General features: G+C 42.6%; 1 protein-coding gene across 1 annotated transcript in view; it reads right to left on the bottom strand.

Moving 5' to 3' along the window:
• Positions 1 to 450: 450 nt before the first annotated feature.
• ZRANB2 (zinc finger RANBP2-type containing 2) overlaps positions 451 to 20,561 on the bottom strand; it is a 59,520-nt gene continuing 39,409 nt past the window's right edge. Inside the window, exons 5-9 of the mRNA XM_069641915.1 lie at positions 12,051 to 12,127; positions 7,866 to 8,006; positions 4,437 to 4,624; positions 1,683 to 1,826; positions 451 to 1,383 (exon numbers count right to left, since the gene is read on the bottom strand). Of these exons, the coding sequence (XP_069498016.1) occupies positions 1,314 to 1,383; positions 1,683 to 1,826; positions 4,437 to 4,624; positions 7,866 to 8,006; positions 12,051 to 12,127 (620 nt within the window). The 3' untranslated portion in view covers positions 451 to 1,313. The remainder of the gene's footprint in view (positions 1,384 to 1,682; positions 1,827 to 4,436; positions 4,625 to 7,865; positions 8,007 to 12,050; positions 12,128 to 20,561) is intronic.

Here is a 20,561-nt window from a genome sequence, read left to right as displayed (position 1 = left end):
AGGGAGTAAAGAGCCCAACATTGCACAGAGGCAGCAACTTCCTTCAGCTTTAAAACTAACAATTTTTTTGATACAGAATATTTCAGTTAAGAACCTGGTACTGTTGGGGAGATTTTTTCTGTAGGTAAAAGAGAATTAAAATGTGTCTGATTTTATGTTTCAAGAAAACCATTAAAATTGTCAGATCCCAGGCATGGATAGATTCTAAAATTGATATTCGTGCATAGCTACAGAGCTTCAGAAGTTGTCAGTCATGACAATGGCTAGACAAGCAACATTAATAGGTTACAAGGACACCCAGATAAAGGAGCAGCACATTGGTTTGGCACACAAAATAAGAGGTGGAATACCAGGACTCGGCACACGCTTGACTCAGGTTTAATTTACATTTTGTCTACAAAACCAAATCATAAGCTATTGTGGGACAAAAAAAAACAAATAAAACTCCAATGTGATTAATGTAGAATTTACTTAGTAAGGAAATACAATTTTGTATGTACACACTGTTCAATTATAAACACAGGTAGCCTTAGATTTCAGAGGAAGACTCAAGAAACTAGAGGCACAATTTCTTAAAGAATTATTTTCATTGTGCCATCTACACATTATCATGGGAAATGGAATACAGCATTTCTTTCCTATTTCTTTTCTACATTTTTCGCCGATAAACAACCAGCGTCAAAAATTAAAATGTCCAAATTGATTAAGGAAATAGGTCTGCTATCAAGATGGGAAACCAAATGGCAAAAACAGAGCAAGCAAATGTAAAGTGCTAACATTAATATTCAATGTCACTTTTGAAAATTCCCAAATATACTTACCTTACTACGTGATGCCAGACACCCAATGTTTGAGATTTCTACCTCTAATTTCAGCCAAATGGACACTAAAAACAACAGATCTTTCTCTGCTGTTGCACTTAAAACACATGCCGCCATAAGCATTTTAAGCCATGAAAGCATATAGCGTGTGGGTATCATTTGTTTGGAATCATTCTGCATCGTCATTCTTGCCAGTATGTCTTTATGGAAACGCGAAAGCTTTTTGGCAACACATTTTGAAGGGCATGGAGAAAGCCTACAGCAGTACCAGAAGCGAAGGCTTCTGTCATTAGAAACATGAATGAAGAACTAGCAAAAGACCCACCACAAGGAAGCATGTTATGGCTTAAAAATGCTAATTTAAAATCCAATAACTTGACAAAAGCCACTTTCCAAGGAAGCAGACATATGCACCTCAACTAGCAGATTTACCACTTAACCAAAGTAAGACCTTCTTAGAACACTTCATGCACTGTACTGAAATTGTATGAATTAAACAGGAGATTTCTTTTTGATACTGGAACGGGAATCCGCATTGGAAGATCCAGATGATCCATGGCGCCTACAAAACATAAAGAAAGAAAAATGAAGCAGCACATACTGGCATCTAAACATGGATTTAAGTTACAGGAAAAAAAACACTTCAATGGTTCAAAATTGATTAGCCAGAACAGAAACAGGTAAACGCATGTCATAGGGAAATGACTCTCAAAATTACTTTAATCTTGCATTGTGTGGAGAAAGTGCAACACATGTACAAGCCAGTTACTGTAGTAAAGTGACATGTCAAAAATAAGCTCAAATCTATTATTAACTCGCCAACTAAAATATAGATCGTTCTTATTCTACAGAAACCCAAACCTTTCTGTGGACCGTGATCTTGATCTGTGCTTTTTGTGATCCCCAGACGAAGAGGATCCAGACCGACTTCGTTTTCTGCCTCTATCCGAAGATGATGAGCGAGAGCTTGAGTAAGACCTTTTCTTTGGAGACTTTGAGCTGGATCTTTAAGAGAAATTACATTTTATGCAGGTATCAAAAACCAGATTTGTAATATTTAAATTCAAACTCTCCCAATAACCAAACAGAAAACATAACAGTTGAAGCTTCTTCAAATTTATAATCTATTACTGTAATTGTCCTGCTTTGCCACGGAGGCTTTCAAAACAATTTTTTTTTTTAAATGACAACTGCAGAAACTTATCTGGAGCCATTTTCTGCTTCATATTTTAACTGGTAAAGAAGAAAACCTAATATGGCTTTATTAATTACATACCCAAAACCCTCGTTTTAGGGAAACTTGGTACATCTGAAGCAATATGAACTTATGGAGGTTTATGAAATAGAGCAGGCACTAGGTCTAAGAAAATACTGCCATGAGAATGAACCACAATGATTTGGAGATCCCAGACAACCTAGGCTCCCCTACGTCAATTTTATAAAACCCTAACCAGATATTAAGTCTTTACAAACGTTTTTTTAGAGTTCAAATCCATTTCACTCTGCCGACTATATACCACATTGGGGATTGAAATTACTTCCATCAACAGTGTTACTTCAAGCACAAAGTGGTAGTAACATAACCCCACTAGAAATCTTATTAGAAGTCTTGTGTACAAGAATCTGACAAGATAAGGAGTGCACAGGCCTGCACAACCATGGCCATTATGTTGCCAAGTCAAGCAGGGTGCAAAGGCATGCCATCTAAGTCATCACTTTGCATGGATTAAGTATATATTTTAGGGGGGGGTGGAAATGTCTCAACTGAATTTTGAGGCAACAGTTGAAGGCTGAAGAGCAGTTTGCTCAAGATTACCGACCACAATATATGCGTACAAAAAAAAAAGGCAGGTAGGTGGGGTGAGGGGGTATGCAGATTTAAGAGTCATTTGAAAATGGAGCATGAACTTGTTAGCAGCAATTTCACCATGATAAAAGGATACATTTATCACACAAGTTCCACCATGGAGACTTCACAGAAAATCTTTACTAAGTTACTATTGCTCATATGTGCTAATGCTCAAAGAACGTTTAACTATGTTGGACTACGGAATCTATGCCCCTCAACTAAGGGATGATCAGAAAATTCCATCACAATTTCTGAGAAGGAGGGGAAGCCAAATATGTTTGTCCAAATTGAAGAATGGGAAAATGATCCGCCACTACAGTCCACTGTCAGCTATAGAAGGAGAAAGATTCTAACATCAAATGTTAAGGTCTATCATTCAGGATAGTCAACCAAAGCTCATTCCAGAATAAATGCTGAAAGCACAAGTGAGGTGTGAATAGTTCTTCAGGTACCAAGAAACGCATGCCGTTGTGAGCAGGAACACTACTTCATAAATGCAGTTATGAACAAATGAACAAACTGTGCTAAAGGATATCCAAAAGGCAACTCAAACACTGAGATTCAGTACTGCAATTCGTACAATAAAACCTCCCAGTGTGGCTGTGTGTTCCACAAATGAGGAACAAAAACCTGGAATGCAGCCAGTAACTCAAAGCTCCAATGATAAATGTTGGTTTGGCGAGGGTCAGGCATAAAAAAAATGCCACGCCATGGTTAAGAAAAACCCTCAATGTATGCAAAATAGTAAAGAAAACAAGTCAAAAACATGCCCATTGACCAATAACTTAAAAATATGTTAGACTACCCAACACACCATCAAGCAGGGGAATGAAGGGAGGACAAGACAACAAATCTTACTAGGCCTCGTATTATTGAGATTGTGCAAGTGCGTAGGCCTGTTAAGCGTTTGTAAAGGGGTAGGGGGAAAATGAGCCTTGCTATGTAAAGAAACAGAATCTTTAGATGCCCCACTCAACCCTGCCTGGAGATAAATCCAAACAACCAAGAGGACACGTGCAGACGCCATTGGACATACCATGTTACTGCAGGCTGTAGGAGAGGGATTGGCATATCGTGGTAGCCGGTAGGCATTTAAGGAGTCAGATGTCACCGGTCCTGGCTACATTAAATTACTACTTAAAACGGGCATGAACATTTATCCCAATGTTGAAAACTAAGCTAATACAGAAAAGTGCATGACTGCATGTTTATGCATTACTTGATACATGTAGCATGGACGAGAAAGTGCTAATTTAGGTACAAAGTATAAGCAAGATGTAAAACGAAGGCAATCTGCAAATCATGGTATATGTACACGGCTTGTCACTGCTACATTTATAAAGAATGGGGCAACAAATTGCTCTTACATGTTGAGGCTGCTATGAAGGTATACAAAGTAAGTGTCAGCAAAACAATATTTGCACACTGCAAATCACCACTTCTTAGCATTTTACTAGATATAAATGCCCCCATTACTAAAATCCTCCAATACCAGCGAGTACATTTAGCTGCATTTGAATGGAGTCATTTTGAAATTTTCAATTAGCCATTTACAGTATGAAGAACACACTCGGAACAAAAATTGTATTCCTGCATCACAGCCTCAGATTTTACACAGGCTTTGACGTTAGTGTCGTTACTATTGGTTTTCTAAAGCTTAATAAAATGCAAAACAATTCAATTAAGAAACACCAAGTTGGTAAATAAAGAAGTTAAGTAGATACTGACATTTTGCCTGGTGTTACCCTTGACCTGTACCCGTTTACCTGGACCTAGACCTTGAGCTCGAGTGTGAGGAGGAGTGGGATGAAGAGTGAGAAGATCGGGACTTCGATCTACTGAGCCGGGTCACTTTCTTATTCTTATTTTCATCTTCCTCTTCACTTGCAACAAGGTCATACTTTGAAAGATCCACACTATCTTCGTCTTCCTCTTCATCCTCTTCATCATCATCCTGCAAACATTTAAAGCAGCTCAAATTAGTGTTAACCAAGGGACTGAAATGAAATGCAGCTTCCACATCATCAGTACCACTCCACTCCTTTAGTATGTACTTGGATTTTGTGGAACAAGTGAAGGTATTTAGAAACGCATTTATCTGAAGGAGTGTTGCCCGCGTCATGAAACCAGCACTTGGGAAAGCAAGGATTCCATTACATAGAGAGGCCTGAAAAATGACGTTGGGGCGGGGTGGTTCTGGTTACAGGGATGTATAAATAAAAAGTGAGCCTGACCAGCTAAACATCTTTTTTGCGGTAGAAGCAGTGAATAGCAATCTGGGGCTTAATCAATTTGCCAGAAACTGTTTGTGAAGTCAGGTCTTCAAATTTGTTAAAAAATATGGTCTTTTTTTCCCCCACTGATAAACGGTAAATTGCATTTCCTAGAGCCGGCATTGGAAAGCGATTATGACAATCTCACCTACCTATATCTGGGAACTACCAGTGTGAGTTGGGGATGGTGGACAGAATTGACACAGAAAAGACAAATTAAGCAGACTGGATTCAAAAATAGGCAACCAGTGAAAGGGAGGATACAGGAGAAATCTTTTCAAACCTACTCGACTTGAAGTCTGGGAGCTGTATTTGAGCCCTCCTGCAAAATTCGCTGAGAGTCCTAAATAAGGTGGGGTATTCATGGATATTCTTCCTGCGACAGGATATTCCTTTAGTCCATGACCTGTGTTGCATTCAGAGGGTCGGAGGAGTGTTCCCCAAACTCCAGAAAAACGACACACTAGACACTTGACCAATAACATTAACGCGTGTTTCGGCTCTGAATGCTTTATCAAAACCGGACATATGCTACTTAGTTATGAACAATGAATGACAAAGAATATCCATAAACCAGGCAGAATGAGGGGTTGGAGTAGGGTAGGATTAAGCAGCGAGAAATCAAAAGACAAAAGGAAAACATGTTTTAGGAAAATTTAGTACGCTGTGTGATGTTATTTCATTGGCATCCTAGCAGCATCATGATCACTATCTTTCTATTGTTTTACATATATCAAATGTATAGTTTGTGAAATAATCACGCATTCTGAAACATGCCAACAACCCAATGGAGTTTAAACATGAACAATTTAACCTCACTGACCAATGTTAAGTCATAAGATGATAATCATTGCATTGATTAGATAGCATTCGCTCATTGTTCATTTGCATGACTTTCAACTACTGCCCCCATTCCTATTTGGGCAGAACGGAGTAATAAAATGGTCACCTGTCATAATGCTGGTGCATTACTCACCCGAAATTATTCAAGAAATGCTTCATGCAACAAAACAAAAAAGTGAATTAGGTTTCCCCATTTCTGTTCCAGGTTAAGCTCTCGATTCTCTTAATATAATCATATACCAAATTGCTTGAGAAACACTCTGGAGCAACCAGGTATAGTGACCAAGCAACATTGGTTCGCTAGGTTCATGTAAGATCCATGTTCTGCTAGCCTCACTCATAGTGGAAAGGAGATACATTTCTTGGATGTACAGATTATGTGGTAGGTAATGAATTGAAAACCAGGACATTTACGAAAATAACAGGTGAACTCCACGTTGTATGCCGTGAGTGGTCACCATTTTACAGTGGTGAGCAATATACCCGTGGGAGAATGTGTCAGGGCCAGACGCAACTGCCAAGACCAAAATATTTTTGAGGAGGAATGTCATGATGTATATGTTGGTATCTCATGGGATCGAGGGATTAACCCAGGACAGGAACATTTTTGCATGAAGCATTTCTTGAATACTTCGGGTGAGTAATGCATCAGCATTACGACAGGAGTAGTTTTTTTTATTACTCACAGTTTTGCCCAAATAGGAATATTGGCAGTAAGTCATGGGCAAATGAACAATGGCCAAACGCTATATAATCATTGCAATGATTATCATCTTGAGGTGAAACTGTTTAAACATTATTAACTCCATTGGGTTGTTAGCATGTTTCACAAACATTACATATATGTAAAACAATAGAAAAAGTGATCAGGCCGCTAGGATGCTAATGAAATAACATGACGTGGAGTTCTAAATGCCCCCAAAACTTTTTTCTTGTGTAGTCTTTTGCTTCTTCTTTTATCAGGTTTCTCACCGTTTAACCCTACCATTCTCCAACCCCTCATAAGTAGCATATGTCCAGTTTTGATAAAGGCATCAGAGCCGAAGCACGTGTTAACCAATGGGCGTAACCAATAACATTAAATGAACAAGCAGTGCAATTTACAAAGTGCCTAGTGTGTTTCTAAATGAGTACTACTTGCACAGTTCAGACATGAACAAAAAGACATTTATGGCCATCACCCTCTGAGAAGTCGAGTTGTGGTGAGAAGAAAAAGACTTAACCGGACTATATTCGTAGATTTAAAAGCGTTGGACGTGGATGCTCACTTCTGAAAAGGACTGAAGATTGACAGTGCGCAAATGGCAAGAACGTACCATTTCATAAGGATATGCATTTAATTTAAAGTGAAAACTTTTGCTCAGGTTGTTCTGAAGATACTCGCTCAACATATTAATAGTCTCATATGCACCTGTGATTTGCATTTCTCCAATAGTAATTGCATTGGAACAGTGAAGCTACTTTTGGTGACAGTAAATATTTTCCCCCTGCGACGGTAACTGTTGCCAAAAAGTCTTAATTCTTGGAATTCTTTGCCCCGAGTTGGGAAAGGTTTAATATACTGGTGGTTATATACCATAACTACTTATGTGACCAGATATATTTTCAGTATCTGTAGTGTACTTTCTAAAGACGCGTAGACTAATTAAATCTTTGTGTCAGCCTGTATCCACAGTGATGTAAGCCTTGTTGCTCTGTCCACGTTACTTACCGGGAGGTTCGGCTTCCTTTCGACAGGTGTGTTAGCACGCCTATCGAGGTCAGTGGTTGGCATTGCCTTAATAGAAAGTGATTTAAAAAACACTGAATCGAATTTGGAGACAAGCGCAGATACAACCGACTACTAAGCAATTCAGTACTGCTGCCTTTAGACAACACGAGAGTAGCAAATTATCAACAATCCTGCTCAACTGCCACCATGTATCATCTCTGTTGAAATACTGGGTAGAACAGTGGATACTAATGTCGAGGCGACAGTAATATCCAGATTGAACATATTCAAAAAAAATTATGCATTTGCCTAAACACAATTTCAGTAACAAGATCAGATAAAAGTTTAGAAAAGCAATAAATGTATACATCATCCAGTTTATATTTGGAGAGATCTGCATCTTCATCTTCCTCTTCCTCCTCCTCCTCCTCCGATTCCTTTACTTCCGGCTTTGCAACAATCTTTGGAACAACTGGTTTTCCTCTGTATTTTTTCTTTTTGCGGCCAAACTGAAAGTGTAAGGGGGAAGCGGGGGGACATGGAAAGATGTAATTTAGTAACCTTAAGTCATCCCAAAATGACATTATCAAAAAGATGCTGCTACTTGATTTAGAAAGAAATGCTCATTTGATAGATTGCACACAAACAAAATAGAGAAATAATGCATGCCAATTTTCCGAGCCAATCAGTACAAAGCAATGCGGGTTCTGGGTTCTTAAAAACGTAGAAGTAACACAATACAATGGGTTTGCCGGAAATTATTTGAAGATGTCCAAAATGTTCACCATTAGGCTATAGTGGGGGAGCAGAGTGGAATTATATAGAAATGGGCTACTTGACAGTGGAAATGTAAGAATTTTTCAAAGGCAGCTAAATATTTTCTAAATATTGCTTTAAAGTGTTGCCAGGGTTAGCGTATCCAAAAATGGGCATGCAGCCTGGACTCCTGCAGTTGTGCATGTGCGTTGGGGTTGTCCTGCGCATCCTTGCACGTACAGAACTAGGAAGCACTCCCCGTTTCGGTTTAGTTTTATTCAAAAACTGGACAGCATTCATGCCAGGAGGAGTCCGGCTGATCCAAGTCCATACACAGGCTGCAGGGAAGGAACAAACAGTAAAGTATGAATATATGAGTTTATGGTTGCATTCGTGAAAGTGTATGAATTAGCAAGTGTATGGTTAAGCGCATATAGCTTATGGGAACGAGTGCACGGTAGCCTGGTTAAGAAGAAAGGGAATGTGCGTTTGTGCCAGGTGCTGCAGATTAGAAGCAGAGGAAAGCAGGGCTCACTGGAAAAATTCTTACTGTGGCATGGATGGGAATGTTGTACTAGGTGCCCATGGTAAATTAAAAACAAGTAGTTACGTAGCGAGACTATGTTGAAGCCAGTCTGCCTATATTACGTTACTGTGGCACAGCATTCGGGCATCAAGAATAAAGTAAAAGTTATTATGTGGGCATATTGGCCTACATTGGTCCAGCCAGCCTGGACACGTTTTCTCTTTGCGGCATTGCAGCTTGAATGGCAAAGCCAGGAGGAGTATGTTCTTAAGTGGGCAATACTAGCATATGCCAGCATATTTTCGTACCGTATTGCACGCAAATCAAACAGTAGAATGTTCTTGTATGGCAATCCTTTCATATTGGTGCTAACAGAATAAAAGTATAAAAACATGTTGATGCTGGCTTTGTCCGTACTGGCACATTGTGTGAAGAATCATGAAAATGCTTGTTTGCACTGTAGAGTACCTTAATCCATTCGATTTTTTTCAGGTTACCATACATATCTGATACTGTGTGGCTTTTTACCCAATTGTTCACAGAGTGGGATTTAAAATGCACAATTTGAACTCTACCCAACACCCCTTGGGTTAGCTCGGGCACCCTCGCCAGAGTTGCTCGGAAACTTATGTCCACACAATTAGAATATTCCACAGCCCCCACCCCCCCCCCCCCGGTTTTGGCAGTTTGTTAAACTATAGTTCTGCATCACCATTACCTGCCTACTGCACTTTACAATTCAATCAAAATTCTTTGGGGAATGTTAGCAGAACCCCAAAAACCATAACTTTTTTGGGGTCCCCCTCAACCTTTCACTTTTCCCTCTTGGTTTGACTGGCTCAGATCTTACTTTTGCGTCAGAGGTGCTTCAGACTTCACCCTGCCACGGACTTCATGTGTAGTTCTACATTAGCGCATATGGCTCCAAGCACATGGATGCTTTTCAAGCATCCAATTTCGGTCCCTGGGTGATTTGTCGAGTAGGCTCTGGCTGCTCCAATGGTGCAGACAGTGATCGTATTAGTAACTCTATGTAACAGTATGGCAATCATTGAGTTACTAATGTCTTACTCAGACCTTTTGGGCCAGCACAAATACCATAGTCTAGTGCGATTGGAGGAATGTCTTGCACCAACCCATATCTAGGGGCGATCCTGTGCATGCCTCAAATCAGTTTCTGAGCTGAAATTGCTGTAGGATTTGCTAGGAAAATGGGGTGATTTTTATAGTATCAGGTTTGTCTGTACTGGATGGGGCCATGGTCTTATCCTTGCTTTCCACAGCTTTAATGGCTGGATGCACTTCCTGGGCATTGTCCTGGTCCTCCTTGCTGGGTATCCTTGCATGGAATAAAGGGCAAATAAAAGTTGTATGTGCATGGTTAGCCTTTGGCAGCATTTCACCAAATAGCAAATGTGCTATGGTGACACCCTTTTACAGAAAGCACGGATAATATTGCGTCATCCGTCACCACAGGGCGATTGCATTCCTCTGATCAATTATAGAACAAAGGAATTATTTCCTGCAGGTCTAGTGAGATATCATGCCTGCAGTGTGTTCCTCTGTTGGCAAGATGGGCCCTGCATGACAAATGCATTTTATTATTATCCCGTGTTCCTTTTTCTCCCCACCACTGATCCATATGTAACATGGAAGCCCTTATCTGACCCAACACATATCTGGCCCCACCCACATTGCAGGTAACAATTTAGATGGCGTTCAGCTCGTGCCAACCTGCTCTCCTCTGCCTTCACCCACCTCTCGGCTACCTTCTCAACCCCAGCTCAGCAACACCTTTCCCTCCCCACCTCTACCGCCTTCCCAGGATCCCATTCTGGAACAAGGTAAACATCTGCCATGATATTTCTTCTGCCCTACTCGCCTCCCTTTCCAATCCTCCCACCCAGGGAGGAATCTCCCTCCCCTCCCCCCCCCCGACCCAGAGCTTTTCAACCAATGGCTGCTCTAACACCCACAATCCCCACGTCCCCGACCCAGAGCTTTTCAACCAATGGCTGCTCTAACACCCACAATCCCCACGTCCCACCGCACAGGGCCCCTCCCCGGTGGTGGTTCAACCCGTGCCTCAAATTTCTCAAAACCCTCAACCATCACCTGGAACAACACTGGCTAACCAACCCTTAAACTCAGCTCTTCTGCATTGTATCCCAGGCACTGGGAGACTCTCTCCAAACATTACTTCAACATAGCCATTGATGGGAACCTCACTAACTAGCAACCCTGGGCAACTCCTGCTAGATGGGCACACCTAGACACATACAAGAAAAATAAGGCTCCAACTGGTTCAAAACACTGCAGCAAATCTCCGTGCACACTCCCCCAGAGAACAACCCCCACCCCACCCCCTGCACTCAGAAGACTCCACTGGCTGCACATCAGCCAACAGGCCTCTCATCACTCACTGCTTAATCCACAAGAAAGGTCTGATTTCTTCAAAACGAACTGTAGCTTCCCACATAACTATCTCCTTAAACACAAGCCCCCCCCCCCCCAAAAAAAATCCATAGTATTCCTCTTCTGTGCCTATACACACTGCATTTAGATATGGGTTATCAGGGTCTTGGCCACCCTCGAATAACTTTCATATCTGAAATGCACACCTGCATAATAGCATCTCCCAAACATGCCCGCTTTCAACCATAAGCACTGTGGGACCATAATTATGACGCTATAATAAATTACAAAATGAATGTATTGGTTACCACCAAGAGCTGCAAAACAGTTTGAAGGGCCAGACTAGGCCCCGTTCACCAACACACTTGCGTTTTTATTATAGCAAATTTGAGCTTTGAGGGATGTGCAATGCCATCAACAGTACACATTTTTCAGTGTGGTGCATTTCTATTGCAGAGTATAAGCACCTCCCCTTGAATGTCCTGGCTGAGAAAAAGTGTTTGGTCCAACCTCTGGTTGGATCGTGGTCAGTCCTTTATTATGTATGGTTTCTCACTCAGAGCGCAGAGGAAAAATGGCCAGTCAAATGAAAGCGCATAAAGCCATTGGGACATTTTTACATAATCATGTTCCATCAATATTATTAGTTTCCAGTCCTTTTACGAAGCAAAATATTTTGTGGGACTTACAATCAATGAAGCAAAATTATGTTGTGGGTTACTAGAAGCAAACCCTGCAGTTCCAGGACAAAGCAAACATTTTGGCCCCTTAGAAAATAAGTGTCCTGTGTCTGGTTATGATCAAATAACCAGCCTTTGGAAACCACATACAATGAAGACAAGGAACAAAACAATACCTCATCATATTCACCATCGGATTCTTCTCTTTCTATATATTCAACATTTTCCCTTTCATTAAATCCTCCTCCATATCCTGTTAATTGAAGCAAAAGTAACAATTTGTAACGTTTAGCTAGAACTAAAACCATACATACGATTTACACATCACAGAAAATATAATATGGCAAAGCAGCTCAAAACCGTACCATAACTTTAAACACCAACATCAGTGTGTAACGCACTAGGAACTGTATAGACTTCCTCCATTTATTCTCGGAATTTACCTGAGTGAAGCAAAATCTTTTTGAAGATATAAACTCAAAATGTAGCTCAAATTTAAGGCAAGGCATCTTCTCCAACAACCAGAAGCACCCGCGCTAAATTTATATTTAAATGTGCTTTCATCCCGCATTTTTCCATGCGTGCGCAATCACTGATTCCAGCTAGTGATGTGCATCTCCGTTGAGGCTGCTTTAAAAAAAGCCTCCTAAAAGCCTCCGCCGCCATTCGCCTACACGAGGCACTAAGCCATTCCAAGATGGCCTCCCTTTCTTGCCTGCAGCTTCACATGCCCATTTAGGCCACCAGCAGCCTCCCGATTGGCTACTGGGCCCATCTCCTCACCCACTGGCTACCGGCAGGCGAAGCCAGCCCACTCCCTTCAAGGACCACGGGAGTCAAGACTTCTCCTGTTTCTGTGCCTGTTTATGCCTGAGTCTGCCGTCTGCCATACCCTATGCCCATCCTATTCCAGGTAACCTTTGGCCAACACTACTGCACTACCCCCAGCTACCCATTGTCTCCAGCATTATGTGCCTGTGACACCCCAAGAAATAGTAACCAAAGTGCACAACCCGTGTGTACCACTGGACTGTTAGATGTTACCCTACTGCATTTTTGCCCAAATGTGCTATTTGAATCTAGGTATTACCCCATTGCATTTTTTGCCTAAATGCGCTATTTGAATCTAGGTATTACCCCATTGCATTTTTTGCCTAAATGTGCTACTTGAATCTAGGTGTTACCCCATTGCATTTTTGCCCAAATGTGCCATTTGTATCTAGGTATTACCCCATTGCATTTTTTGCCTAAATGTGCTACTCTGAACCTAGGTGTTACCCCACTGCATTTTTGCCAAACTGTGCTATTTGAATCTAGGTATTACCCCATTGCATTTTTTGCCTAAATGCGCTATTTGAATCTAGGTATTACCCCATTGCATTTTTTGCCTAAATGTGCTACTCTGAATCTAGGTGTTACCCCATTGCATTTTTTGCCTAAATGCGCTATTTGAATCTAGGTATTACCCCATTGCATTTTTTGCCTAAATGCGCTATTTGAATCTAGGTATTACCCCACTGCATTTTTGCCACTGTGCTATTTGAATCTAGGAGTTACGTGATTGTATTGCTTCTCGCCCTGCCCACCCCATCTCCCAGATCACACTTACATTGCTACTCCCACTCTGCTCTCACAACGCCAGCGCAGTACTGCAGAAAATGCTAACTATATTACTCATCTTCTGTGTAATGGCCACGCCCGCATCCCCAGACATTCCCATCCAGGATACTGACTCAGGAGCCTCCCCCTCCCAGCCAGGCACCAGTCTCACCAACGACTCCTACACAACTAGGTACTATCCTGACCCCTCCCACCAAAAATATCATTACAAGTCAGGACCTATAACTTTCGCCTACCACCGAAAGAAACAACAAACTTCGCGCTAGACTCTCTAAACTTTATGAGCCGCCCCCGAGGACTCCTGTCTGATTCCAAATGCGAAGCCAAAAGTTCCACCATAGGCACCGCCATCCCCATAACCAAGTACAAACCCATCATTCATACAAACATCTCGGTAAAAACGGATGTACACTCCTACAAAGGAGCTCTCCTCAATACCAGATCATTGGTCGCACATGCCCTTGATATAGCAGACCTAATTATCAAAGATAAATTAGACTTTATTGCCCTAACTGAAACGTGGCTCCACAATGCAGCATGCCCATCTCTAATGCTGGCCATCCCAGATGGCTACACTATATCTAGGCAGGACCGGGTAGGTAACCGGGGCGGTGGCATCGCCATCATATCTAAAGTAAGCTTAGCTCTCAGACTAGCCCCGACCCAAACTCTGCAATCGTGTGAATCCCTCACTGCCAAACTCCCCATAAATAACACCCAATCGCTCACTATCCACCTGATCTACAGACCACCAGGTCCACTCGGAACCTTTGAGGAAGATCTACATAACCTAATTTCTAACAACGCGAAAACCTCCTCACAACTACTACTAGGGGACCTTAACTTTGGGTTCAACGACCCTGCAGACATACATGCCTCTACCATAGCCAATACGATCTCATCACTCGGACTCTCACAAAAAGTCAACCTACCCACCCACCTGAAGGGTAGAACCCTAGACTGGGTTGCTGATGCTAATTGCTCAGCGGTCATCTCCGCCACCACACCACTAACCTGGACCGACCATTCGCTGGTCTCATTCAACCTACTGACCTCTAGACCACCTACCACAACTGTGTCACTTGCACCACCCTGCCTCACAAGAAACAAAAATATCTCAGTAGAAAAAATCATCCCAGCTATCCTTCCAACCCTAAACGCATTGCCTGACAATCTAGATCCCAACACACTAGTTCACGAATATAATAAAATCATGTTAACTACCATGGACAAAATTGCCCCACTCAAACTTCGCACCAGCAAGCCAAAAACCCATTTAAACAAATGGTACACACCCGAACTCAAAGCCCTCCGCCTAAAAAAGCGTAAATGTGAAGATGACTGGAAATTATGCCCCTCCAGTGATAAGAAAGCCACCCTTGACACGATTTCTCGTCACTACAAAGCTGAAATCTGCTTAGCTAAACGAAATTCCTATAACATCCGCATTGCCAATTCCAACTCAAGTATGAGGGAGCTCTTTTCCATACTGAAGGAACTTGAGTCACCCATTGTCACACCCGATACCTGCACTAAGAACCAGACCTGGTGTACAGACATCCAACAAGCACTAGCAAATAAAATAAACACCTTACAAAATAAAATTCAACTAAAAAAAAAAAAAGACTCCCTAAACCTCACTAACCCTCCTTCTCCGCCCAATGCCTCACCAGGTACACACACCAACTCATTCACCTTCTCTAAAACCACCACCCTGGAGGTTGAGAAAATCATCCTCTCTCTTAAACCATCAAACTGCAAAGGCGATATCTGCACTGCACACATAATAAAGGACGCAGCCAGAGACCTGTCGCCCTTTATCTCTAAACTCATAAACGCCTCTTTCTCCTCAGGCAGTATCCCATCCAACTTAAAACAATCTTGGGTGCTCCCCCTCCTCAAAAAACAGACGCTTGATCCCCTCATCCCCACCAACTACCGGCCCATCACAACGGTACCTTTCCTACTGAAAATCTTGGACAAAGTTGCCTATGTCCAGATTCAAAAATACCTAGAACTACATAAGTTACTAGGCCCCAGACAATCAGGTTTCCGCCCATTACACGGCACGGAAACAGCCCTTATTGATCTGAAAACCCAAATTGATGATCTGAGGGACAAGGGTAAGACAGCACTCCTCCTCCTACTCGACCTCTCCGCGGCTTTCGACCTTGTCGACCACAAGGTCCTCTGCAAACACCTTGACTCAGCTGCCCATTTCTCCCCAGAAGCTATCAAATGGATTGAATCTTTTCTGAGTGAGAGAACCATGAGAGTCTTCCCCCCCCTTCAGCAGCAGCAGACCCCTCTCTTATTACTTGCGGAGTCCCGCAGGGCTCATGTGTCTCCCCCACACTATATAACATCTTCACCAAACCTCTTTTCGACGATCTGGACCATCTGGGTGTCACCTACACTAACTATGCTGATGACACTCAGATTCTCCTCCCACTTTCAGGGGATCATAGTAAGGACAGTGAGTTGGTGAACAGGGTATATCTCATCATTCAGGCATGGATGGCTTCTCATGGTCTATGCCTGAATGACAACAAGACAGAGCTCATCATCTTAGGTACCCCTGCTAATATCAACAAACTAGGCCTTGAATATGCCGAATTCAACATAGATGGCAATCTCATCAGAGTATCCAGGGAAGTAAAAACCCTTGGCTTTTATCTGGATGCCACTATGTCATTCACCAAACAGGTCAACTCACTAGCATCTACCACTGCGTACACTTGCAAATTAATAAGGGCAGGCAGACCATTCCTCTCCAATGACAGCTGCTTGATCCTGGCAAGAGCACTCATACTATCTAGGCTCGATTATTGTAATGCCCTCTATAGCGGTGCTAACAAAGCCATTATCCACAGGCTTCAAATCCTACAAAATAATGCCTTGAGAGCTGCCCTCGGCATTAACAAGAGAGATCATATCTCAGCCACCAGACACCAACAGAAATGGCTCTCCACAGACAACAAAATCAAACTAAAGTTGGCCTCCCTAACCCATAAAGCCCTCAACAATGCCGCCCCCAGTTATCTGATGGACAAGGTAAAGAGAAAGTCCTCCATCCGACAAACAAGAACCATCAACTCCAACCGTCTGATAATTCCCAGATTCAAACTGTCCACCATTGGCGGGAACAGTTTCCCGGTGAAAGCTGCCAAGCTCTGGAATTCTCTGCCACACAACCTAAGAGCTGACCAACCATATTTGCACTTTAGAAGACACCTCATCAGCCACCTCAACTCCAATAACCCTTGTATCTAGCTGCACTTTCTACACCTATGTATAGATTTTGATACCTTTGTTCGCGATTTTGCCCTCGCCCTTAACAGCCCTGCACTCACCTATACATTCACCTCCTGTATAGATATTGACTTTTTATGTATGAAGATTTGTAAATCTCTCAATCCTGTAACCCAGAATATTTTTTTTGTCAGGATTACCCGCCTCCAACAGCCCTGTACATATCTGTATACTTACCCTGTTTAGATATTGACTTTGTATGTATGAAGACTTGTATATTTCCTATTCCTGTAATCCTGATTACTTTTGTTACTACTCCAAAGTGTATATTTCTGCAACATTGTAAGCTTCGAATTATCTTTTGCCTGCGCCCTGTTGCCCTTGGGTTAGGTGCGCCATACAAATCAATAAACAAACAAACAGTAAGAAACTGGTGGAACTGTATTTGCTCCTGCTTCACCCCCCACAAAGGGTTATGCCCTGATGGTGGGATCAGAGGGGAGTTACTGTGTGCACTTCGAACGATTTTAAATGGGTGCATAGGGGAGGAAAATGGCAAACAGATTGGCAGCCTCATAACATGCAAGGCCTCGATAAGCAGATGGCAGTCATAAGCTTGATCCCACTAGGTTATCAATGGGAGATCATGCCCTGGAATGGTTGAGCCTGCTTCTACCCCTATAGTGCACAGGCTTACTTAACACACGATCTAAAAAACGAACAAAACATAAATAACGTACACTTGAAGTAGAATTTTCATCTGGTGTGTAATTCTCCCCCACTTAGTGGGTCATCCACCAGCACTTTTTGCTGGACTACTGGCTTTTTATCTCGCCCATTCTTTTGTTACGAGAACCCTTTCAGGTTTCTGATGGGAGTTTGCCTTCCACCATCTTTTTATGGAATCTGTTGCAGGAAGCTCCCTGAGCTTCCCCCCTTGATTTTCTTTACATTCCTGTGATGGATCCTACTACCTATGCTTTTCTTTTGTGACATCAGCACACCCCACCTCAACTCTTCTCCTGTATCGTTCTTTACAGTGGCAAGTCCGAGAGGCTGTGTTCCTGAATAAAGGTGAGGTTCTTTATGCTGAAGGATCAAGTTACAAACCTGTAACTCTTGTTCTCCAGCATGGTTCTTGTATGGATTCACATGCTCAAATATTCCCCGTTAGTCTGGAAATCCTGGGTTATATAAAGCAGTTGAAGCTTTTATAAAAATTAAAAAACTGCATGTTTCTTGTATAGCTCATTGTTGTCACTTTGGGTCATGCTGCCCCAGTCAATGACATCCGCCCTACTTAGCACCACCTGTGGTGGCCATCTTCAGATTTTAACCTCACATTTTCTAGTAGTCCTCATGTTTCACTCTTCAAATATCTGAATTGAATTTTGCATATATCAGTCACTGAGTAGTGACCGCATTTATCATCGGATCTCAGAATCGTGTGTAGCCGGTGATTTGGGCCTAGGCGGTGTGGCAGATGCAGCGAAGAAGCCTCTTCAGGGCCCATTTGAAATGCGGACTGAACAACATCTTTGTGGAACATAGCCATCAAAAGTGCTTCTACTGCCTTTATCCAGACCACGTTGCTGATCTGCCAGTCCTTCTCTAAGACACGGAGAGAGTTCTAGAAGGTTGGTGGCATGGATCAAAAAGGAGGGAATCCCCCCCCCCCCTTATTTAATACTTTGTCTATTAGGGGTATATCGAGAATAAATTATAGAGGGCAACAAAGTAAGCGTCCCCACTCATCCAGACAACCCACTTAAACTCACCAGAATTTTAGAAGGTAGGTTATTAAATGTTTATAAAAAATATCTAAAAAGTAAGAATATTTATTAAAAGACAAGAACAAAGTGCACGTAACAATAGCCAGTTTACTAATATAGTTGATGGTTGTTCTAGCACCGATATCACCATGACTTCGGATTATTACACTTGAGAAATTGTGATGACATATACAAGTGAAACAATAATCCCTCGGCGGGTTTCAGGAATGATTAAGAAAACACATATAGCTAGTACTGTTTGTTACTAGTATTTTGCCTTGACATGTTTCAGTTCTGTAAATTCAATAGAGAACTTTCTTCAGGAGGAACATGATTTTATCATGTCACTTCGACCTTGACACTTAAGAACATTAAAAGAAGACAATCTCGATCCTGGTGTTCACAGATAGGTATGCTCAAGGTTGTGTGGTTATAGTCCTTAAGCTTGTGCTGGAGTTTCAAATAGACCAGTTTTAGCGTGTCCCGAGATTTTTCAGGGAGGATAATCTTCAGATTCCTTAGTTAAGCGTCCTTAGATGCAGTGGAGTTCTTCCTTGAAAAAGGTAGAGACCGGGGATATAAAGCCTCTTTTCGGGTAGTCTTTTAAGGGGTACCCTGGAGAGCATGAGGGGGAGTAGTCAGATACTGCGCCTTTTCTCCAAAGGGTGAATGTTGAGATAACAATCCCCCCTCTAGAACAATCCCCCTCTATAATTCATAGATCAAAAAGGGACAGGTGCCAGATTCTGCCTGTGCCAAGAGGACACTCCCAAGGGGAATATGCAAAAAAAATAAATCCTGCAGTCAGACTTTTCCGCCGACCAGGTCGTTATGACCAGCAGGCGATCCCTTCAGACGAGCCAGCAATAATCAACCTCTTCACCATCGATGGTCAACCACTGGAAGACCAATTCTGAAGACGATGTCTGCAGCTACTTCCAGAGACAGCCAAAGCCTGATTTACCACTGCTGCTCCAGGCCTCATCCGTGCGACAGGGAAGATCCATACCGGACAACTTCCTCCCTTGGACCAGAGGGTCTAACCAGTCTCAACCTCCTATGCATGAAATACCCGGGGACCTCTGGCACCGCTGAGGTGCATCGTCCTCGCCAAGCTGAAGAGATAGTCGATCACTAGAACTGAAACCAAAGGGGATGAGGAAGAAAAAAAAACACGGCTGAGACGATTTCCAGTAACCAGAGAGCATGCTGTGTAACCGGAGCCTGCCGTTAACCTTCATTCCAGTCGACCTGGGGACTCTGAAAACAACACTGACCCAGAGTCTGGTGCGACCCATTAGACTTGAGGACCTGCATTTTGAGCCACCCCACATCATGCTGCGACCGTGCAGGGCTGCAATACCCCAACACCCTGGGACCTTGAGCCATTGTGCGGTGCACAGTCTGCCGAATTCGAAATCATCCTGTTGGACCTCCAAAGACGTGAATAGAGTCCAAAAAGACCCCTCACCAGAGTGCTGGACATTGCAAACAATGAGAATCCAACCTGCCATCTACTACTCTTGCACCTGAAAAGGGCTCCAAAACCACTGAGCCGCATCCAGCCACTAAGAAACTCTTGCCTTGGTATTACTCTTGTGAGTCCAGTGTAGCTTTGGGGTGTTGTGGCTGGGAGTCCTCTCGTTCAGTTCACCCAGTTCCCTGTTGGAATTCCACCTAGGGTGAAGTCTCTGGACCATCATCCTGGGAGACTTAAACATTTGGTTAGAAGAAAAACACACCAACTCTCAAAACACTAATTGGGCAACTAACCATTCAAATTACAACAGCTGGGCAAAGTTAGGCCACACCCTTTGCCAAGAAAAATCACCACCAATACAAATACTCTGGAGCAACCATCTCATTTGTGATCGCACTACCAACTCAATATCCAGCCCCCCAAGCTCACAACCACCACAAGAGAAACTGGAAAACCGTCAAAGCAAGCAACCAAAGGAAACAACTGGAGATGACCAAACCTTCCACAACAGAACTGGAGCTGGCAGACCTAGACGGGAAAGCGGAGCTACTCTACAAATGGAT

The sequence above is a fragment of the Ambystoma mexicanum genome, chromosome 1q, assembly GCF_040938575.1.
Source record: "Ambystoma mexicanum isolate Mex_15411 chromosome 1q, UKY_AmexF1_1, whole genome shotgun sequence".
NCBI lineage: Eukaryota > Metazoa > Chordata > Amphibia > Caudata > Ambystomatidae > Ambystoma > Ambystoma mexicanum.
The sequence above is the reverse complement of the archived record's forward strand: the minus strand, read 5'-3'. Positions and strand labels throughout refer to the sequence as shown.